General features: G+C 34.8%; 1 protein-coding gene and 1 long non-coding RNA gene across 2 annotated transcripts; both read left to right on the top strand.

The window, feature by feature from the left end:
• Positions 1-1,374: 1,374 nt before the first annotated feature.
• LOC135843068 (cytokine receptor-like) lies at positions 1,375-14,654 on the top strand. Its single transcript, XM_065360812.1, has 2 exons — positions 1,375-1,813; positions 9,551-14,654. The coding sequence occupies exon 2, from the start codon at positions 9,581-9,583 to the stop codon at positions 12,542-12,544; it is 2,964 nt and encodes a 987-aa protein (XP_065216884.1). The 5' UTR covers positions 1,375-1,813; positions 9,551-9,580; the 3' UTR covers positions 12,545-14,654.
• A 284-nt stretch (positions 14,655-14,938) lies between these two features.
• Positions 14,939-18,150, top strand: LOC135845567 (uncharacterized). The gene is made up of 4 exons (XR_010558776.1): positions 14,939-15,189; positions 15,697-15,862; positions 17,415-17,491; positions 17,576-18,150. It is a non-coding gene; the product is annotated as an uncharacterized LOC135845567 (long non-coding RNA).
• Positions 18,151-18,592: the final 442 nt, after the last annotated feature.

Here is an 18,592-nt window from a genome sequence, read left to right as displayed (position 1 = left end):
TTGACCAAGATAACTGAAATTTGGGATATACCCTATTTTCGACATGCCAAATCGATTGGAAACTGTTTCAGACCGTTTAGAGTAGTTCTGAAGCCTCCAGTAGACTTTTGAAACTTGAAATTTCCTTAAAATTTCATCAAATGGAATTGGAAAGACGAAATTCATTCTGCAAACTGATTTCAATACGCTACGAAGTCGACTGCAGGTGGATTTCGAGTCATTTTGGAGCCTCCAGCGACTTTTTGAAAATTACTGGAGCCTCCAGTAGATTTTTGAAACATGGAATTTCCCCAAAATTTCATCAAACGGAGATGGAAATCCGAAATTTATCCCGCACTCCAATTTTAACACCCTCTGAAGACGACTTCAAGTGGGTTCAAGCATGGTTCAAGTCATTTTGGAGCCTCCAGTGACTTTTTGAAAATTACTTTTGAAACTTGAAATTCCCACATTTTATCAAATGGAGTTAGCAAGCTGAAAATTACTTCGCAAACTAATTTCAATACGATATGAAGTCGACCGCAATGGTGGTTTCAAATGGTTTTGAAGCTTCCAGCTATACTTTTTGGAAATTTCAATTTTCCAAAAAAACGTCATACAACCTTTCAAAAGGTCGCTGGAAGCTCCAAAACAACTTGAATCCACCTGCAGTCGACTTCGTAGCGTATTGAAATCAGTTTGCGGAATGAATTTCGTCTTTCCAACTCCATTTGATGAAATTTGTGGAAATTTCAAGTTTCAAAAATCTACTGGAGGCTCCAGAACTACTCTAACCGGTCTGAAACAGTTTCCAATCGATTTGGCATGTCGATAATAGGGTATATCCCAAATTTCAGCTTTCTTGGTCAATTTGGTAAAATTTTGATTTTTCCCTCATTTTTGGCCTCAATTTGATTTTCAAAAATTCACCAAAAATCGAAAAAGACACTTCAGCACTTGAAATTCTGTCAGATGATAAATTGTTGCCTGCTCTTTCGATCTACCTTTGTAAGGTTTAAAAACTTCGTGCAAGTCCTGTGTTGGAACGCAAAATCTGCGATCTCGGATGACCTGTCAATCAAAATGGCCGCCATTTGTGCGATTAAATACATAATTAATGTATAGGTAATATAACGTAATCTATCTGTGCGTGTCCCATGAGAATTTTTGAATTGGAAACTCATAAATGTGTAAAGGGTTGAAATTTGAAAAGTTACGAAAGTTAGGATTAGGAATTCATCTCCATACGTAATACACAATCCTTATGTGTGTAAAACTACACAACAATAGTACACTTCACCACCCCTTTCACCTGTCACAATAAAAAGGAGAGAAGAGAGAACGAAACAGCGCTGTTGATGAATGGCCTTGACGAAATGGCACAGTGCTAACGATAGTCGATAAGAGGGATGAAGTCAAAGGTTTCTGTGTTTCGGCTTCGGGTATACGGCTGTAGAACATATGTAGTTGTAGATGCGTGCTTTTTACTAGTGGAAACCAGATAGATGCTAGTTGTAGTTACAGGCTACTCTGTAGTCAGTTTTTGAAGAACACGACCAAACAATACTGTTATTTCGCGAACTATGGCTCGAGCTAGAATATCCTATCGCACAACAAAGACAGGTATCTGAACACCTGATCTTGAGGCTTTTTTTCACACACTTCGACTTACATACGTGCATTTTTTTAAATCGAATTCTGACGACAAATTTTATTTGTATAATCTATCGTGCGTGGTGTAATTTAATTACTCGATAATCGATTCGGTAACTAAACGATGAAGTGCAAAGTTCCGGTTTCCTGACAAATTATCATTAACATGAGATAGGTTTAGGTAAGTCGATTTTAAATTATTATAAATTCGATAGGTTTAGTAGGTATTTGTTGAATTTTTCTTGGACTTTCCTTTGTTAGTTATTTAAATTTTGAATGTGCTGTATTGTTTCAAAAATTCGAGTAGATGGGTAGGTAGGTAGGTAGGTAGGTAAGTAGGTAGGTAGGTAGGTATTAATGACTTTTCTGATGCTTGAGCCTTGATGTACCCTAATTACAAACAAGTTCAAAAGTTGAATTTTTTATTCAGCTGACATATTGAATAATAGATTATTCGAAGCATAAGACAAAAAAAAACTTGCTTCTCGGAATGTGCTAATCGCTTAAATTAGAAACATATAAATCGAGTGAGTTGAGATATGATAAAACAGTGATATGGCAGATGTGTTTAGTTTTATTCTGTAGCCTCTACATTGTTGAAATTATAGACAGGTTGAAATACTGGCTAGATAATAGATAAATATTACGCTTGCATGAGAGCATTTGATTGATTTAACGATGAGCAAACAGATGATACCAATAACGGCGCCAAATTCACGAATGGATAATATTATGTTTGCGTTGCTGTTCTAACAGTAACTTACTGAACTGAACCAATGTGATATACTGATATACCTGCCTTTCCCTCCAGCCTCCACCAACCTTTGTAGTTTGTATAGTGTTCGAGCTATGCATTTTTAACCGGTTTTCAATTTACTACGGTTCTTTTCCCTGAAATGATAAACAGTTGATAATGTTCTAGGTAGTTTACGTTTAAAAGGTTTATTCTTATCGATGTACATCCTGCTATCATAATGCACTGAATAATAGTTCAACGTAATTCTTAATGAAGTTTTTGGGGTCTTTTTTAATTGCACGAAGGTGATGTGTTGATTCGATTGAAATCGACTAGTGCAAAGAGGGATTTTGAAAAAATTAAGTTTTTCGATCGAAACATTCAAACGTGAAAATAATCAAAATTGTAAAGAATTATCTACTTACATGAAAGCTACTGGCAAGAAAACCTCTCGATTGGCGTCGATTTTGCTCATTGTGATTTTGTGAACTGGAGAGCAAAGATCCATAATCCATTGGGTAAAGCTTTCAAACAAATTCAGAAAACCGAAGGCCCTCAAAGCTATGAATGCTGAAAATTGAAAAATTTTCCATGAGGAAATCAACTGGTCTGTTATCTGATCACATTTACTTATAATAATCGATCACGTTTCGATGCCCAATCCCCAATTTTGATAACCTCCCCGCTAGTTTACAAATTCTGGGCCCTAAGCTCTTTTCTAGAGGCTTTAATTTTAGTTTTGCGATCAAAGAGGGTTCAGGATCAGACTCAACATCCTTAAAAATCAGAATGTCGACACACATATTGCATTTTTCAAAATTTCAAGTTCCAAGCTTCCAAGCCTTCCTCTGATGAGGTCAAACAAGTATCAGAATCTGAATCACCACCTTCGAAAATTATTGTTTCGATAATGCATTTTTTTAAATTTTGGGACTTTGGGTGTCCTCTGGGCTCAGGAGGGTTCAAATTTGATTTTGGGTCCAAACTGATTTCAAAATTAGAATCAACGCCTTCGAAAACCTGAAAACCTACAATTTGATGGGTACTCATCTGCATTTTTCAACATTTTTGGGCGCCCAAGTTCTCGTCTGAGGTATTTAGTTTCAATTTTGGGGTCAAACTGGGTTCAGAAACATACCCCCTCCCCTCCATGGACATTACAATTTTCAATACTTCTACCTGTTGTATTTTTCAAAAATTTTGGCCCCAATTCTCCAAGTATTCTTGGGTGGCTCAATTAATAGTTTTTCGGTCAGACCGGTTTCGGAATCAGAAAAGAATCAACGTTCCTGAAAATCTAAATTTTGATGTAAATATTGTATTTTTGAAAATGTCAAGTTTCAAGACCTTCTTTGAGCCTTGGGGCTTTGAGGGCGCAATTTTAATTTTGGGATGAATCTATCGTTTCAGAATCAGAATCACTGTCTTTGAAAACCTGTATTTCAAAGCCTTATCACTTTTTTCGATTGTTGGAATTTTTTTTCAGTTTCCCCCTTCCGATAGGGATTAATATTTCGAAAATATCTACTTTTAAAAAATGCTAAATGTGAGAAAAGTCGTTTGAAGTAGGTACATACGTATTTGAAGCTATGATTTTAAAGAGCACCTTTTAGTTTTTTCCAAAAGACTGAAATTTTTGAATAATGGGGCCATTTTCTTCCTAAACTTTTAACTGGCACTCTGTATCAAAGAGGGAGGGAGGGGAAAATGGAGGGAGAAGTTTTTGAAAATTGAAATTTGGATTTTTAAAAAAATCACAAGTTTTTGAGAAATATGTACTATGAGAAGGACTGCTATGAGATTTTATTAGCAAATATCTATTTGAGCGACTCATCGTTTTTGCATATTTTTTTTCAAAATTTTAAAAAGTAAAGGTCTGAATTCAAATTGTGACCAAAATCAGGTTAAATAAACGCTCCGAAAATTTACTCACAACGTTTCAGATTCAGAATGGGTGTATTTGCATGTATATAAACCATATTTCAACTTTTAGAAGGGCATAAAAAGCTGGCAAAAACTCATAGAAATTGATTTATTTGAAAATTTGCAGTATTTGGGTGAACAGTGCATAAATTTTTGGATTCACTGAACTGATACCGTTTTTTCATGGTCTTTTGCCAATCTTTTTTACTCTCTGAAGACTAAATGTCAACTTCTTTATAGGTGCATATTTTTTAATTAAAATAATTTCAAATTAAATCAAGAATTGATCAAATATGTAGGTATCTATACTTGGATATTTTTTAGAATTGTGAAGCTGTGAATCGTGTATGCACCCACCCATTCCTCGCTCCCCCCCCCCCGGAGTCACCCTATATGAAGCATCGTACCTACTTGATTTGAATAAAAATAGTAGGAACACTCAGAGGAATTTTGAAAGAAAATTTAAAAAGCGTTCATAAAATGTGATCTGTCACGAGAAAACCAGGTTAGTGTCCAAAACGTAAATTTTACAGGACGGGTATTTGAAGTTTTGAATCTATGTGTTCGGCGAATCGGCGATCTATAATTCGTAGGTCCTTGAAACTTGGACCACTTTTGGCCACAAGAAGTGCCAACATAACCTGACATTTTTTTTCAAAATCAGGGTTGCCAAAGGCCGACAATCGAAATTTCCCCAAATCGATTTTTTCATTTTTTGAAAATTTTGCGCCAAAAATGTCGCGAAAACTACTAAAAATGAATAATTAATATAGAATAAAGTTATTTATTGAGTTTTTCAATTTTTTCAAAAATTTTGTCCAAGGTGAAAAGAGTTGATTTTTCCAGCTTAAGCCTCATTCAAATGTCAATAAAATGGCACTAATCCTCCAAATGTGGGCCGATTGCCCCAAAAATTTGCATGTTGACTTTCCAGAACATACTTTTCAAGAAAATCACAAAAAAAAAAAAATTTTCAAACTTTTTTTGTAGTTGCTTTATTTTTTTAACCTTGAATTTAGGGTCAAAAGAATCGTTCGCGAACGTTTTAACCACCACAGGCGGATTCTGCACACTGAGTACTACCAATATCCATAAAAAAAAACAAATCGATTTTTTGGACACTAACCTGGTTTTCTCGTGACAGATCACAAATGTTTAGGAGCTCAATATTCAAAACATTTTTTCAAATCTCCCATAAACTTATCAAAAATTTAGAGTCATTATTTAAAATTAAAAAAAAAACAATTTTCAAAATGATATCTTGACCCCGGGTCATTCCATGTCAACTCAACCAACGTTTTTGAGTCATGTCTCATGTCTTTCGATTTCGCTCAATTTTTTTTTACAATATATACCCATCCAGCAAGTAAGAACCCCGCAATTAGTTTGGTCCCAGCCCCCTCAGGGGGCCGGTGGGGGGGGCTTCCATTATTTTCACATTGTCTCGAGGTACTCAACTTCAGCAGCCCATTTCTCCAAAACTATGATACTTTGATCAAAACTGATTTCACAGTTCGAAAGGGCATTGAATTTTGAACTTTTTAAGCATTTTGAAATTTTCAAAAGTTGAAAGTTAAACTTTCAAATTAAAAGTTCAAATTTCAAAATGGCTCTGTAAGTGGGAGCTATCTTTTAAAATTTTGAAAAAATTTCCACAGATGTACCTTTTGATGTTTTTTCGAAATATTCAAGTTTCGAGATGGGATCACTTAATGAAGGGGGAGCACCCCCACCCCCAATTTTGGGCGAAACTTTCAAAAGAAAATCTGGGGCATGTGATATATCGAATTGTATGTTTTTGGTGACGCTGAACACGAATATGACGTCAGATTTTTGATAGGACCCCATACATGGCCCCCAGCGTCTCCCCAAAGGGGGTAAAAGTTCAAAAAAAAAGTTTTGTTCGTGTGACACATGGAATAGTATGTTTTTGGTGACGCTGAACACGAATATGACGTCAGATTTTTGATTGGACCCCATCCACAGTAGGGTGCGTCATGTTACATTTTTTTTGAAATCTTGAGGTCTTACCCGCTAATGTTGTTCCATTTGATGAAAAAATAACACCCTAAAATTTTTGTTGGAAAATATTAATATTTAGAGGTCGCGCAAAAGCGTTGAATGTTGAGAGCTGCGAGCGCGTGCAAGCACAATACTTCCCACGACGGCGCCGCGGGAAACGCAACGTAGCTTACGGAGGTTGATTTTGCGCAACTATAACGAGAGCGGCATCACCACTACAACTTATCAAGTGGTACTAACCTTTCTTGGATTTTTAAAACAACTATAAAAAAATATTGATCATGATTTTTTGGCTCTAGAATTCATTTGAACTCAAATTATGGAATTTAGAAACTGAAACAGTACATTTTCACCAAGTAACATCTTTAAAATTAATAATAGTCGATAAAACATAAACTTGAAGTGTTTAATCTCATAAAATATTCACATTTCAACGTAAATTTATCCCATACATTTTTTTCCTACAATTGTCGATTAAAATAGAATGATACAACCTCAAAATCATACTTTTTTATTTACTTTTCAAAACTTTCATATTTTCACCTATGATCAGCTTCGGAATTAAAAAATTGTTATTGAATCTTCATTATTAATATCTTAGAAATCCTTCCCAATGACTAGGTTTACTTATCTATGTTATCATGCATTGCAGAGGGGATAACGTTTTATAAAACTGCTTTGATCGTACGAGGGAACGCAACGCTGCGTTCTCCACCGCGCAACCGTGGAAAATTTCCGCTCGACGCGCTCGCACCTTCTCAACATTCAACTCTCGTGCGCGACCTGTAAATATAATTTTTTCGAACTGAAATTTTTTATGTAGTATTTTTTGATCAAATGGAACACTTTTAGGGGGTAAGCTACCAAAATTTAAAAAAAAAGTGTTTTCTATTGTTCTTTTGACGCACCCTAATCCACAGCCTCCAACAATTTTTTTTTGTACTTTTACCTATTAGGGGATGTTTTGGGGGCCACGGGTGAGGTCGATTTAAAAAACTGTGGCTATATTCGTGTTCAGCGATATCGAAAACATACTATTTCATGTGTCACACGAATGTAATCCTTTTTAACTTTCAACTTTTGAAAATTTCAAAATGCTTAAAAAGTTCCAATTCCAAATGCAATGTCCTTTCGAACTGTAAAATCAGTTTTGATCAAAGTATCATAGTTTTGGAGGAATGGGCTCCTGAAGTTGAGTACCTCGAGACAATGTGAAAATAATGGAAGCTCCCCCCCACCGCGTCGGCCTCCTGAGGGGGCTGAGACCAAACTAATTGCGGGGTTCCTACTTACTGGGTGGGTTGTAAAAAAAAATTGAGCGAAATCGAAAGACATGACTTTCAAAATCGCCTTTTTTTGGTTGAGTTGATATCATTTTAAAAATAAGCGAGGACGTACCTACTCGTAGCATATACGTACATACAAATAAATTGAGTAATTAAATACTAATTCGACAGTGAGGAGTTCAAAATAATATTGACATATTTCTTCATTAATTTCAAGGCTGCTGAAGTCGGCAGATTCAACTACTCCAATTTCAGAAAATCTTGAACTAGACCATTAGCTTTCAATGTTTGATTATTTACGATTATTTACAGGGTGCCCAGAAATATCGAGCACCCCTAAAAAAAGTTTTCTACTAAAATACTTCGGTTTTGGGGTGCTCGATATTTCTGGGCACCCTGTAGGTGTGGAAACCTACCCATGATTAGAGATGTGCACTTTTCAGAAAAGTAATTTTGGTGAAATGAAAAGTGAAAAGTTCATTGAAAAGTGTGAAAAGTAAATTGTTTGAGTCATTGAGTCTCATTTTAAAGCTCTCTGTAACTTGTAAGAGTGTAAGAGCTTCAAATTGATGTATTTTTTGCCTATCTAAAACACACAAAAAGAAGAAATCATTTTTTTCTCCTACTTAATCGAATAGTGGTAGTTTTGAGCCTTTCTAGAGCCTCTAAGTTTTTGGGTTTTTTAGTTTTGTAAAAAATGTTGTGAAAAATATCAAAAATGGGTGCTGAATTGCGAAGGTGGAGGAGTGGAGAGAATGAAACTTGATATCTGACTTCATCAATGTGGTCAGTGATCTCTGATGAGTAAATTGATTGGTCACTCGCTTTTTTTTTTTTAGTGAAAACTGAAAAGTGTGATGAAAAGTAGGAACTTTTCTTTTCAACTTTTCATTGAAAAAAAAGTACTTTTCACTTTTCAGACTGCACATCTCTACCCATGATCCAGAAGTCTCGTTTTTGTTTGTTTTTTTTTTTTTGCAGAAATTTTGAAAAAGCCCATTTTTTACTGAAACTGTCCAAGTCTCGTGATTTGCTGTAAAACTGACTTTTTTGCCATAAATTAATTACATACAAACATTTTTACTTGTTTACCAAAAAATGAAAATTGGCAAAAACGTTTTCAATTTGTGATTTTGTTGTTTATTTTTTTTTTTTTGAAAGTTTAATTTTTAAATTCAGATGGCATTGGCACATTTTCATGATACTTTCGAAGTTTCGATTAAGAACTTTTCGAGGTACGATTTGTGAAAATTTGAGGTGTGGGGGGAGGGGGCTCGAAGTCCCGAAAAAAATTCAAATATTGTGTGACCTATTGTTTCATACCCTATCAAAGAAAAAAATACGTATACGCATACGTATGCCGATTTTTGGACTAATCGTGCGTTTACGCATACGGATAGAGTACATTTACGAATGCGTAAACGCATAATTATTCCAAAAATCGGCATACGTATGCGTACGCATGCGTATCCGCACTTTTTTCTTTGATAGGGTACATGTTTGAGACCGCTGAGTTCGTATATACAGGGTGCCCAGAAATATCGAGCACCCCAAAGAAAGTTTTTCATTAAAAATATAGGTTGGCAACGTGAAATAGATGCATATGATTGGTGGAATGTTATCTCTCCAGTCCAACAACCAATCATGTGCTATCATTATTATCATTCACTCATCGCTGTGACCAACCAAAGGGGGTGCTCGATATTTCTGGGCACCCTGTACAATCATTTTCTCGATTAGACCTCTTCAACTTCAACTCCTCCAGGCTCCATTGGTGTCCAAAAAATTGAAAAAATCGAGTTACAGGTAGTTTTTACTAAAGTTTTTGGGAGCGCTGAAAACGAATATCAACTCATTTTCTCGATTCAACCCCTCCAACGACCACTTAAATATTTATCTATCAATTTTTTTAAAACATGTATTCTAATCAAATTCGTATTTTTTTTTTCAGTAAACGCTGCCATATCCTCGACATTTCATCATGAATTCGTGGCTCGTAAATCACACCCTGTTGATCATCCTGTTCGTCGTCGGTTCTGCAGTCTCGCAATCGAATCGCACTTGCATGGGTCCTTTTCACAACTCACTAGGATACACAACCCCCGCCGGCAACATACTTCTACCACTTGGCTCGCCTTTGGAAATATATTGCACGCTGCACACGAACCACAACGACACCAAGAACCATACAGCCGATGATCTGATATTCAAAAAAGGCGACGAAACGATCGACAAAAAATACGTCACCGTGGTAAACGAAACAACAGCTCGACTCTACATGGAGAACGTGCCTCTCACCGAGGATATAAAGTATTATTACTGTTACTTGGTTTTACACGACTATACCGCAGTTGCATCTCGAGTTCATGCGACGGATCATATAAAAAAGCATCCTTTGATGGTCTGCGTGAATTACGTAGAAATTGGCGTAAGTCCTCGAAGCGTTGATAATTTCACATGCGTGAGTCGTCATTTGGAGATTTTAAATTGTACTTGGGATGAGCCGAATAACGGTATTTATACCAAATACCAAGCGTACTATTCGTCGAACGGCGGAAGAGATGACGACGAAGCTAGTAAAACTTGGTACAGGTGCCCGAAATCTAAAAAGGGTATTTGTACTTGGACCAAGAAGACGGATCCTCCTTACTTGAGCGATGCTAAGTATATCAATGTTCGTATCGACGGATCCAATAAGTTCGGAAACAGCACTCAGACTATGGAATTCGATTCGTATTTGAATATGATACCTAATCGGCCCAGTAAGCCGGTTGCTATGAGTTCAACATCGCGTAGTGTCCATCTTCAGTGGAATATTGGCAGTTTGAAGAACTTCGATAAATGTCTGATTTACAAAGTGAACTACACTTGGTATTTACCCAAGTATTGGCGCGACGAAGTGGATTTCGAGAGCTTCGAGAATCCTCATATTCGTGATTTCACTCTGGGCTGGGATGTCAGATTGTATAATTCGACCGAAGTTGAACGGGACGACGACGAGATCCAAGTCAACGTGACCAATTTGCCTTATCCCAACCTTGGATATCAGTTCAAGATCGAAATGAAGTCAGCACTCGCAGGCCACGAAAGTTGGTCCAAACCAGCATTTGTAAACGTAAAAACTGATCCGTGTCCACCTTACAGGTCACCTGAAACCGACGTAGGCAGCTTTAGTGTTTTCAACCAGTTCGAGGATCGTCGTGACGTCTTCGTGTACTGGAAATCGATCCCCGAAGAAGAGTATAACGGGAATGAATTCCGATACGAGATCGTCGCGTTCGAGAATAACGTCAAATCGAATATTTTACCAGATTCTGTGTCTCCTTCGTACGCCAAGTACACCAATCTTACTCTGAATAGCTACAAGTTTGTCATCACTTCGGTAAATTCTATCGGATCAGCTGCGTATTCGACATCGGTTCGTTTGCCTAAACAGAAATACATCTTACCAGAGTTATCTTCGTTTAGCAAAATGGAAAACGACGATGGCACATACCAGCTTTCGTGGAAACCGCCGAAATTCCAGGTCAATGTTAAAATCACCAATATCACGATATACTGGTGTGAAAATAATCAACTGTATCCGGCTTTCTGCCGAAATTTTCTCCAATGGACTCATTTACCAGCCGATGCAGTCGATCATAGCGTCAAGTTGAAGCCAAATACTCAGTATCAGTTCGCCTTGAGCGTGAATTCGGTCTATTCGACTAGTGGCATGTCTTGGGCTCAGTGTACCATCTATCGTAACGAATCTACTTCGATGAGTAACGTCTGGATCGACGAATTAGGTTCGAATTTCATCGACATCAGATGGGCTCTAGAATGCTCCGAACGTAATCCGGATATCAAATCGTATCACATCACGTATTGTCCGGTCAATCAAACAGATCTGAAAACATGCACCGAAGCTTACAAAACGTTCAAGATTTACGGCGATGTCAATACCCAACACGCCAAAGTGACTGGTCTACAGCCCCTCACCGGTTATAAATTCACGGTAGCCAGTTACACGAAACAAATCGGTCGTTCGAGTAAAGAGATGTACAGTCGAACTCTTCAAGCAGCTCCGGATATGTCTGATGTTGTAGTGAAAATATTCAATATCACCAATACATCTGCAATCGCCGAATGGAACCAACCAGCCAAACTCAATGGAATTCTAGACCATTACGAATTCTCTTACGATAATAACATCGTGATCGTTAACGATACCAAAGCCATATTAACCGGATTAAGCAGCTTCCAACAGTACGGAGCAACTGTAACTGCTTGTACGAGTCGTACGTTATGCTCTCGAAGTAACCCAGTAAATTTTCAAACATCTGTAGGCAATCCTGGAGAAGTAACGAAATTCCACCACGAGAAGGATGTCAACGGTCGTAAAAAATTGATATGGGAACCTCCCGAGGATTGTGGTGGTCCGAATCCAACCTACGAAGTCAGAATAGCCCTCGAGACGAATAATACACGTTCTACGTTCGGCGAGTTTGAAACCAAAGGCACCGAAACTTTTGCCGAAGCTCCTTGCGAACAAGATTATTATTCTCATGCTACGTTCGTGTTCTACGTTCGAGCTAAAAATATCGTCGATATTAATCCGAATAATATCAAGTATTTCTTCGGACCGTGGACCGAAGCGTATACGATTAATTGCACCACTCAAATAACGCCCAAGATTATCATAGCTTCGTTGGGTTTACTGTTGATTTTATCGTTGGGCGTGATTTTGGGTAGAAAAGCGGTGCGAAAGTATCGCAAAATGAAGAATGTCCAGGTCACTTTACCTCCTTCGTTTTTGTCACTGATTCAAAACGAAACGAAGAACTCGTCTGAGAGTCAGAGATCGGCGATGGATGATGATCGAATAAGTCTTTATAATGTTTATTTGAATCCTTGCTACGGTAAAGATGCCAAAATTATTGATACGACGTGTAATATGAGTTGATTCGAGTGATTATCTAAGTTTACCTAACTACGAATAGTAAAATTGTGATTTTTGAATAGGTCCAGCTGCAGTAGATGCTTCTTTTTAATTTATTTTTTCTTTATAGCACTTTTGTTTTTCCATGACATTTTTTTTGTAAGAATACGTTGGTGGCATCAACTAAGTATTTGTTTCATTATTTTACTTAAATTATTGTCCAAAAAATGATGAGACAAAATATGGGCCTATTAGGTAAACTCAATTCTAGTCAAAGAAGACTGAACTAAAATATAAACTTATTTAAAAATTAAAATCACGAGTAGACAAAACATCTCACTATTCAACAGATGACCTTTTTTATTCTCAACATATACCTACCCCATTTTTTGAATGTTGATCGATTTTCTACGACACGACTCTTGTTTTTTTTTTCAACGAATTTTATTGATCAGTTTTCGAAATATGAATTATGGGTACCTATTTGTATTGAAAATCGTGTACATTCGGACTTCTTGCTAGTAATTTATTTATTGTTTAATTTATTTTACGTATTGATATAAATATTGAGAAACTTCGTTCGAAGTTTCATTTCCTATAATTTTCACACGCCTTTCTGTGATTTTTTTTGAAGATGAAATCCGAGTATCTTCTTGACTGCAGGAAAACAAACTGTGATCCAATATTTTGTCATATTTTTGCCATAAAGCTATTTTATGTCGATTTTTTGTTTTTAAACAATAATTACCGTACTTACCTCTTCTACATTTGGGTAAATAGGTACAATATTTTTATGAGTATTGTGTAAATATTTTATATTATTTTTTGTACTTAATTGCGTATTTTTTCTCTTGAATTTGTTTGTTTTGTTTTTTTTGTTTTTTCTTTGTTTTTTTTTCATTTTTTAAATTACGTACTTACTCAGTATTCGTTGACTGTCTATACCTAATGTAGATTACGTGTCCACATATAAATATATATTTTTTGAATTCCACAATCAATAGTTACGGTGTTATGTTTAAAATTGTACTTGTAGAAATGTAGCAGTTACTTAAACCGATGTGTATGTTATGAAATTTCAATGAGTGTCGAGAAATTATGCCATATTTTTTAATCTTGCAGAAATTTACTCGATTTAACATTGAAATTCGATCCTAATCGATCAATTAAAAAAAAAAGGAGAGATGAATTGTAGGGATTATTATTATTTTTTTATTTGAGAGGAAAAGAAAAGTATGAAAGTAAAACTGACTTGAAAAAACGATTCGAGAAGTTATGGTCATACGTAGCTCAATAGAAATGGATCCTTAAAATTCCAGCTCGAGTAATATCGAAAGTAACTAGATCTCAAAATGCTCCAGAAATTGTGCCAAAAGGTATAGCCATGTTTTTTTTTTTAAATTTCTCGACATTCCTGTGTGACTTGTATATTTTAAGGATGTGTTGAAATTCTAAGTTGAATACTGTTTCAAGTGTTTTGTACACATAAGTCATTTTAAACTTAAGATTATTTACCTAAGCATTGAATTGAATGAGAAGTGACCTTTTTGTATTTTTTGAATATGATGCAGGATGTTCGGTAATGTAGCTGTCAATATTTCAGGATTGTTCATTAAAAAACGCAAGAAAAAATTGTCGTTCATAAAAACGTTGCCTATTACGTGAAAATTAAGGGGCTAAATTTTGTTTCTGAAAAGCAAACGTCAGAATCCATGTTTGATCAAGAGGTGGAGAGACGGGGGCAGTACATTAAAGAATAAAAATGGATCTAAATTGACTTTTCAAAAACGAGATTTGCCTTTTCAATCATTTTAAAACGAAGCAACACCTTCGCATGAAATTTTTTTCGCATTAGAAGTATTGGCATTTTATTTCCGGACACCCTGTATATATACTTAATAGGTTTAAAATGTTTTGTTTGCGTTGTATACCTATGTAAATGGAACACCTAGGTACATTTATCAAGGTGCTTGATTTTATAGTATGTAAAGTCTTCCTATTGTAGTGAAGAGGTTCTTCAAAACCCTTCATTTTCATTTGAAAATTTTCTCTGTGTTTGAATTTGTTTTTATTACCTATAAGAGTAAATTGTGTGTGTTTTATTGCATCAATAAAAAAACTTTTCATTTTGCAATCTTGTTCTCATATTTTTGCACTTTTTAAGTTGAAGGAAATTTCAAAAATCCCGTTCTTCAGGGGTATCGTATTCTCGTTTTGGAATTTCGATCGTTCGTTCTCACAACACTGCAATTTGCACAGCATCCCTAAGTGCTTCAAGTATCCCCATCCCCTCCTCATCAATTTACACGTAAATCTGCCAGATGTCAGTCTCTTCGCGTGTATTCGAGATTATATATACTGGTCAAAAGAGCCTACCGTATGTTAATTGTAAACCGACGTGCTTGGGTTCCAGCCTTCTGGTGTGCTGCGTTCTATTCTTGACTTCTCACGAGATAACTTTCGGTGAATTATTATTATAATTTGTGTTCAAGTATTGCTATTTAACAATTGAAGGATTTTCGTATCGCAATTCGATTATTCGAAATATTATTTTTTGTACTATTGCACTCTCAGTACTCTCACAGTAGGTATGATTTCTCCTGCGCGAAGACATACGAAGTGTTACATCGACATCGACTGTCAGCGTAAAAAAAAAATGTCAACTATTGGTCAGTAACCCGCTAATTGTTGTAAATAGGTACATAACTATTACGTTCAGTTGGGGTTATATTTAGGTGTTTGATAAGGTCAAATTCGCAGGAGACTTGTAGTCTTGTACTAAGATTTTTTTCAAAAAAAAAAAAACAACAACAATTTTAGTACAACTGAAATAGCTTGAAAATGTAATCAAAAATTCAAAAAATGACAAAACGTGAGCATGCGAGCAAAACAAAAAATCATCAAAAAAAGCCAGAACGTTACAAATTAAAAATAATGTTCTGGTTTTTAATTTCAAAAAGTTTGAACTATTCTGAAAATCGAAACTTTTAGATAAAAAGCGAGACTTTGTGCAATTTCTTGCAAAAAAAAAAAACAATTTCAAGTTAGCAAATTTGTTTAAAAAGCAATTTCAGCACAAAGCAAGACGGTTCTCAGTGGGAAAACTCATATCATACTGTCAATGTACGTAATTGTAGGTAGTACCTGTACCTTCATCAAAATGTTTTCTTTTTTAGGACCTATTGAGAAAACAAAATTAGATGAAATCTGCGATTTTGAAGTTTATTCCAAGTATTTTTCAACGATCCACCATAGTTTTACTTTTAATCTACACTTCGAGTACTCAGTATCCAAAAAAACCGAAGAAATGTCTAGAAAATTATACCCTGCAATCGTGAATATGTAAGTATAGGTAGAGGTAGTTATAATGTTCAAATTCAAGATTCAAATTTATTTTGAAAACTCATGGAAAGAGGAAACGACGAGTTCATACATCTCATTCATTAAAAATTTTTGAATTACACACTACAAATTCAACTTTTTTTTTTTAAAGAAAAAATTTCCAAATTTGAAAAAAAAACAAAATAAGAAATTGAAATTCAGTTTAAATTTTGTTTTCGAGTACCTACCTAAATCAATTTTCCTATAGTTTTTAGCCATTTTAAAGCCCCTGGCGGATTTTAGGTTTCATGTTTTCAAAAAATGTGTTAAAATATAGATTCGAACTGTTGTGAACAGGTATTGAGAATTCTTCTCTATTAAAATCAATTGAAGACAAGGGTTAAGAAAAAATTGAATCAGAGTTTCTAGACGCTTAATTCCATTTTGGACCCTTTTTAGTTTTTAGTGGTACCTAATACTTTTTGAAAACTGATATGTAATTCCAAAAAAAATTCTGCTGAAATAGAATGGTTTGAAAGTGCTTGAAACCATCTTCGAGTGAAATATCGACCAGATTTCGTCTTTTTACCTCAGAATAATCATCCCTATTTTGAATTTTTCTAGTGAAATGATCCAAATTTGAATTTTCATAAAGCAAAAAATGGATTCAGGAGGACAACTAAAAATTCCTATTTTTTTACATGAAGTCTAGAGCACATTTTTTGAATCTTCCTTTGTGAAAAAAATCTTCGCAAAAAGAACCGAAATGAAATTCGTTCAGAAGTAGCAAACTACCGATTTAGTTTATGTGGCCACTTTGATCGATTTTGTGGTATTTTTGAGTTATTCTGCAGTTTTCAGTGAATTTTTGAATTCAAATAAATATTTATAATATATCGAGTAAAAGTCGGTGCGAATTTGAATTCGAAAAATGCTAAAAAAATTGTGCCTGTGTTGGATTTTACTTGGACCCTTTTCACAGGAATTTTTTCATCTGTGAAACTCCAAAAATTGGTTAGAATTGAAGGTTCAGAATGGCTCAAAACTAACATACCTTATCAATCGATTCGAGAGGTTGAAAATGGAATATGAACTACACCCACTTCGGCTCTCTGCCTCAATTTACTCGAATTTTGGTGACTTTTTTTTCATTGAAAATAGCCTAAATTTTTAGATTTGAAAGTACCTAGTTAAAACTTGAAAAATTAGAAAATTTAATTCAGTTTTTGAAATGTTGTTTGATAATGTACCTATTTATGTAGGTACCTACTACCTACACTTTTTCAATTTCTCTTTGGCCGATTCAAAACTTTCATTTTTCAATAAAACCATTTTGTTTGATGAGTTTAACGATTAGATACCATAATTAGAATTTAGAACAGTAATTTTGAGAAAGGAATAAAGCAAAAATTCTATATTTTTTTTGTAGAGAAACGGAATCTTAAAGGAAAAGCAAAATTAAATGAAAAAATTACAAAAATATAAAATTTTTAATATTTTTGTTTATTGATGCAATTGAGAAAAATGTCACTGACTTTTAGCTATAATTTAAATTTTATATTACCTATTTTAGCGTTGATCAGATGCAAAAAATGGGTCTACATCCTCCGACAAATGAGTTCCTGACTATTTCCTCAGAAGAAGACAGCTGTAAGTACTTACATATTAATTTGTAGCTATTTTATTAATTCAGGTACGATTAGATCAGAAATTTTATTAAATTTTTTATTTCAGTTCGCAAACCTTTGCCAAAAAAACCTGAAGCGTATTGTCCGGCAGTACGAAAAGTGAGAAGCTTGTTAACATTCATATCAAAAAGCAAGGTCGATATACAACTGAAATTTTCATGGGTGAAATCTCTACTAGAATTCTCGGAACTGCCCGAAATTACGTTAAGATGTCTTTTTGATCATGTATAGTGAGTGATTTTTTGATTATTTGTAGGTATAATTTACATAGGTACCTAGATGGTATATCTACGTACCTATGTGTACCTTAAGAATCACGTAATTTGCATATTTATCTTATAACATCATTAATTTCTTATTTTTGCCAGCCTCGATTTTATTGTAGTTTTGATTTTTATTTATTTTATTTATTAAGTACCTACTTACCAATTTTTTTGATCAGTTTGAAAAATATGAATCATGGGCATGAGTAAGTATTTGTATCGAAAATCGTGTACATTTGCGGACGTCTTGTCCTATTTATCGAGGTGTATTTCCATTTGAAGTTTCATTTTGTGTTACTTGTTTTTAAGGCTGTATTCTAATTTTAAGTTAATTACTGTTTCAAGTGTTTTGTACACATAAGTCATATTATTAAGCTTAAGATTATTTTAATTGTCTATGTTTTTTTACATCAATAAAGAAACTTTTCATTTTGAAATCTTGTTCGCCTATTTTTGTATTTTGCACTTTTAAAAAATATAAACATTTCGATGGCTAATTATATCGATGCTTAAAGAATTTAAAATGTCGTTTTTTTAGTTTTTAAACCATCTCCCATCTCACCCAATAGGTAATATTTCTAGTTAGTTTAAGCTTGAAAAGTTGAAATCTCAATTTTAAAACTATCTCTCGAAAAATTACATCTAGCTACGACAACGTGTTTTTTGAGCTACAAAATTCTGATTTTTTTCATAGATTCTTATCTATTTCAAAGTAGGTACCTAAACCTATTTAAACATTATTCGTGCTTCGAGTATCCCCACCACCTTTTCAGCAATTTACACGAAATTCCTCCAGATGT

This window comes from Planococcus citri, chromosome 4 (assembly GCF_950023065.1).
Source record: "Planococcus citri chromosome 4, ihPlaCitr1.1, whole genome shotgun sequence".
Lineage (NCBI taxonomy): Eukaryota > Metazoa > Arthropoda > Insecta > Hemiptera > Pseudococcidae > Planococcus > Planococcus citri.
Note: the sequence above shows the minus strand (reverse complement) of the source record. Positions and strands in the feature narration are given on the sequence as shown.

Bases quoted from the DNA above. Each gene is read 5' to 3' on its own strand.
- LOC135843068 (XM_065360812.1), top strand. From the start codon at position 9,581: ATGAATTCGTGGCTCGTAAATCACACCCTGTTGATCATCCTGTTCGTC.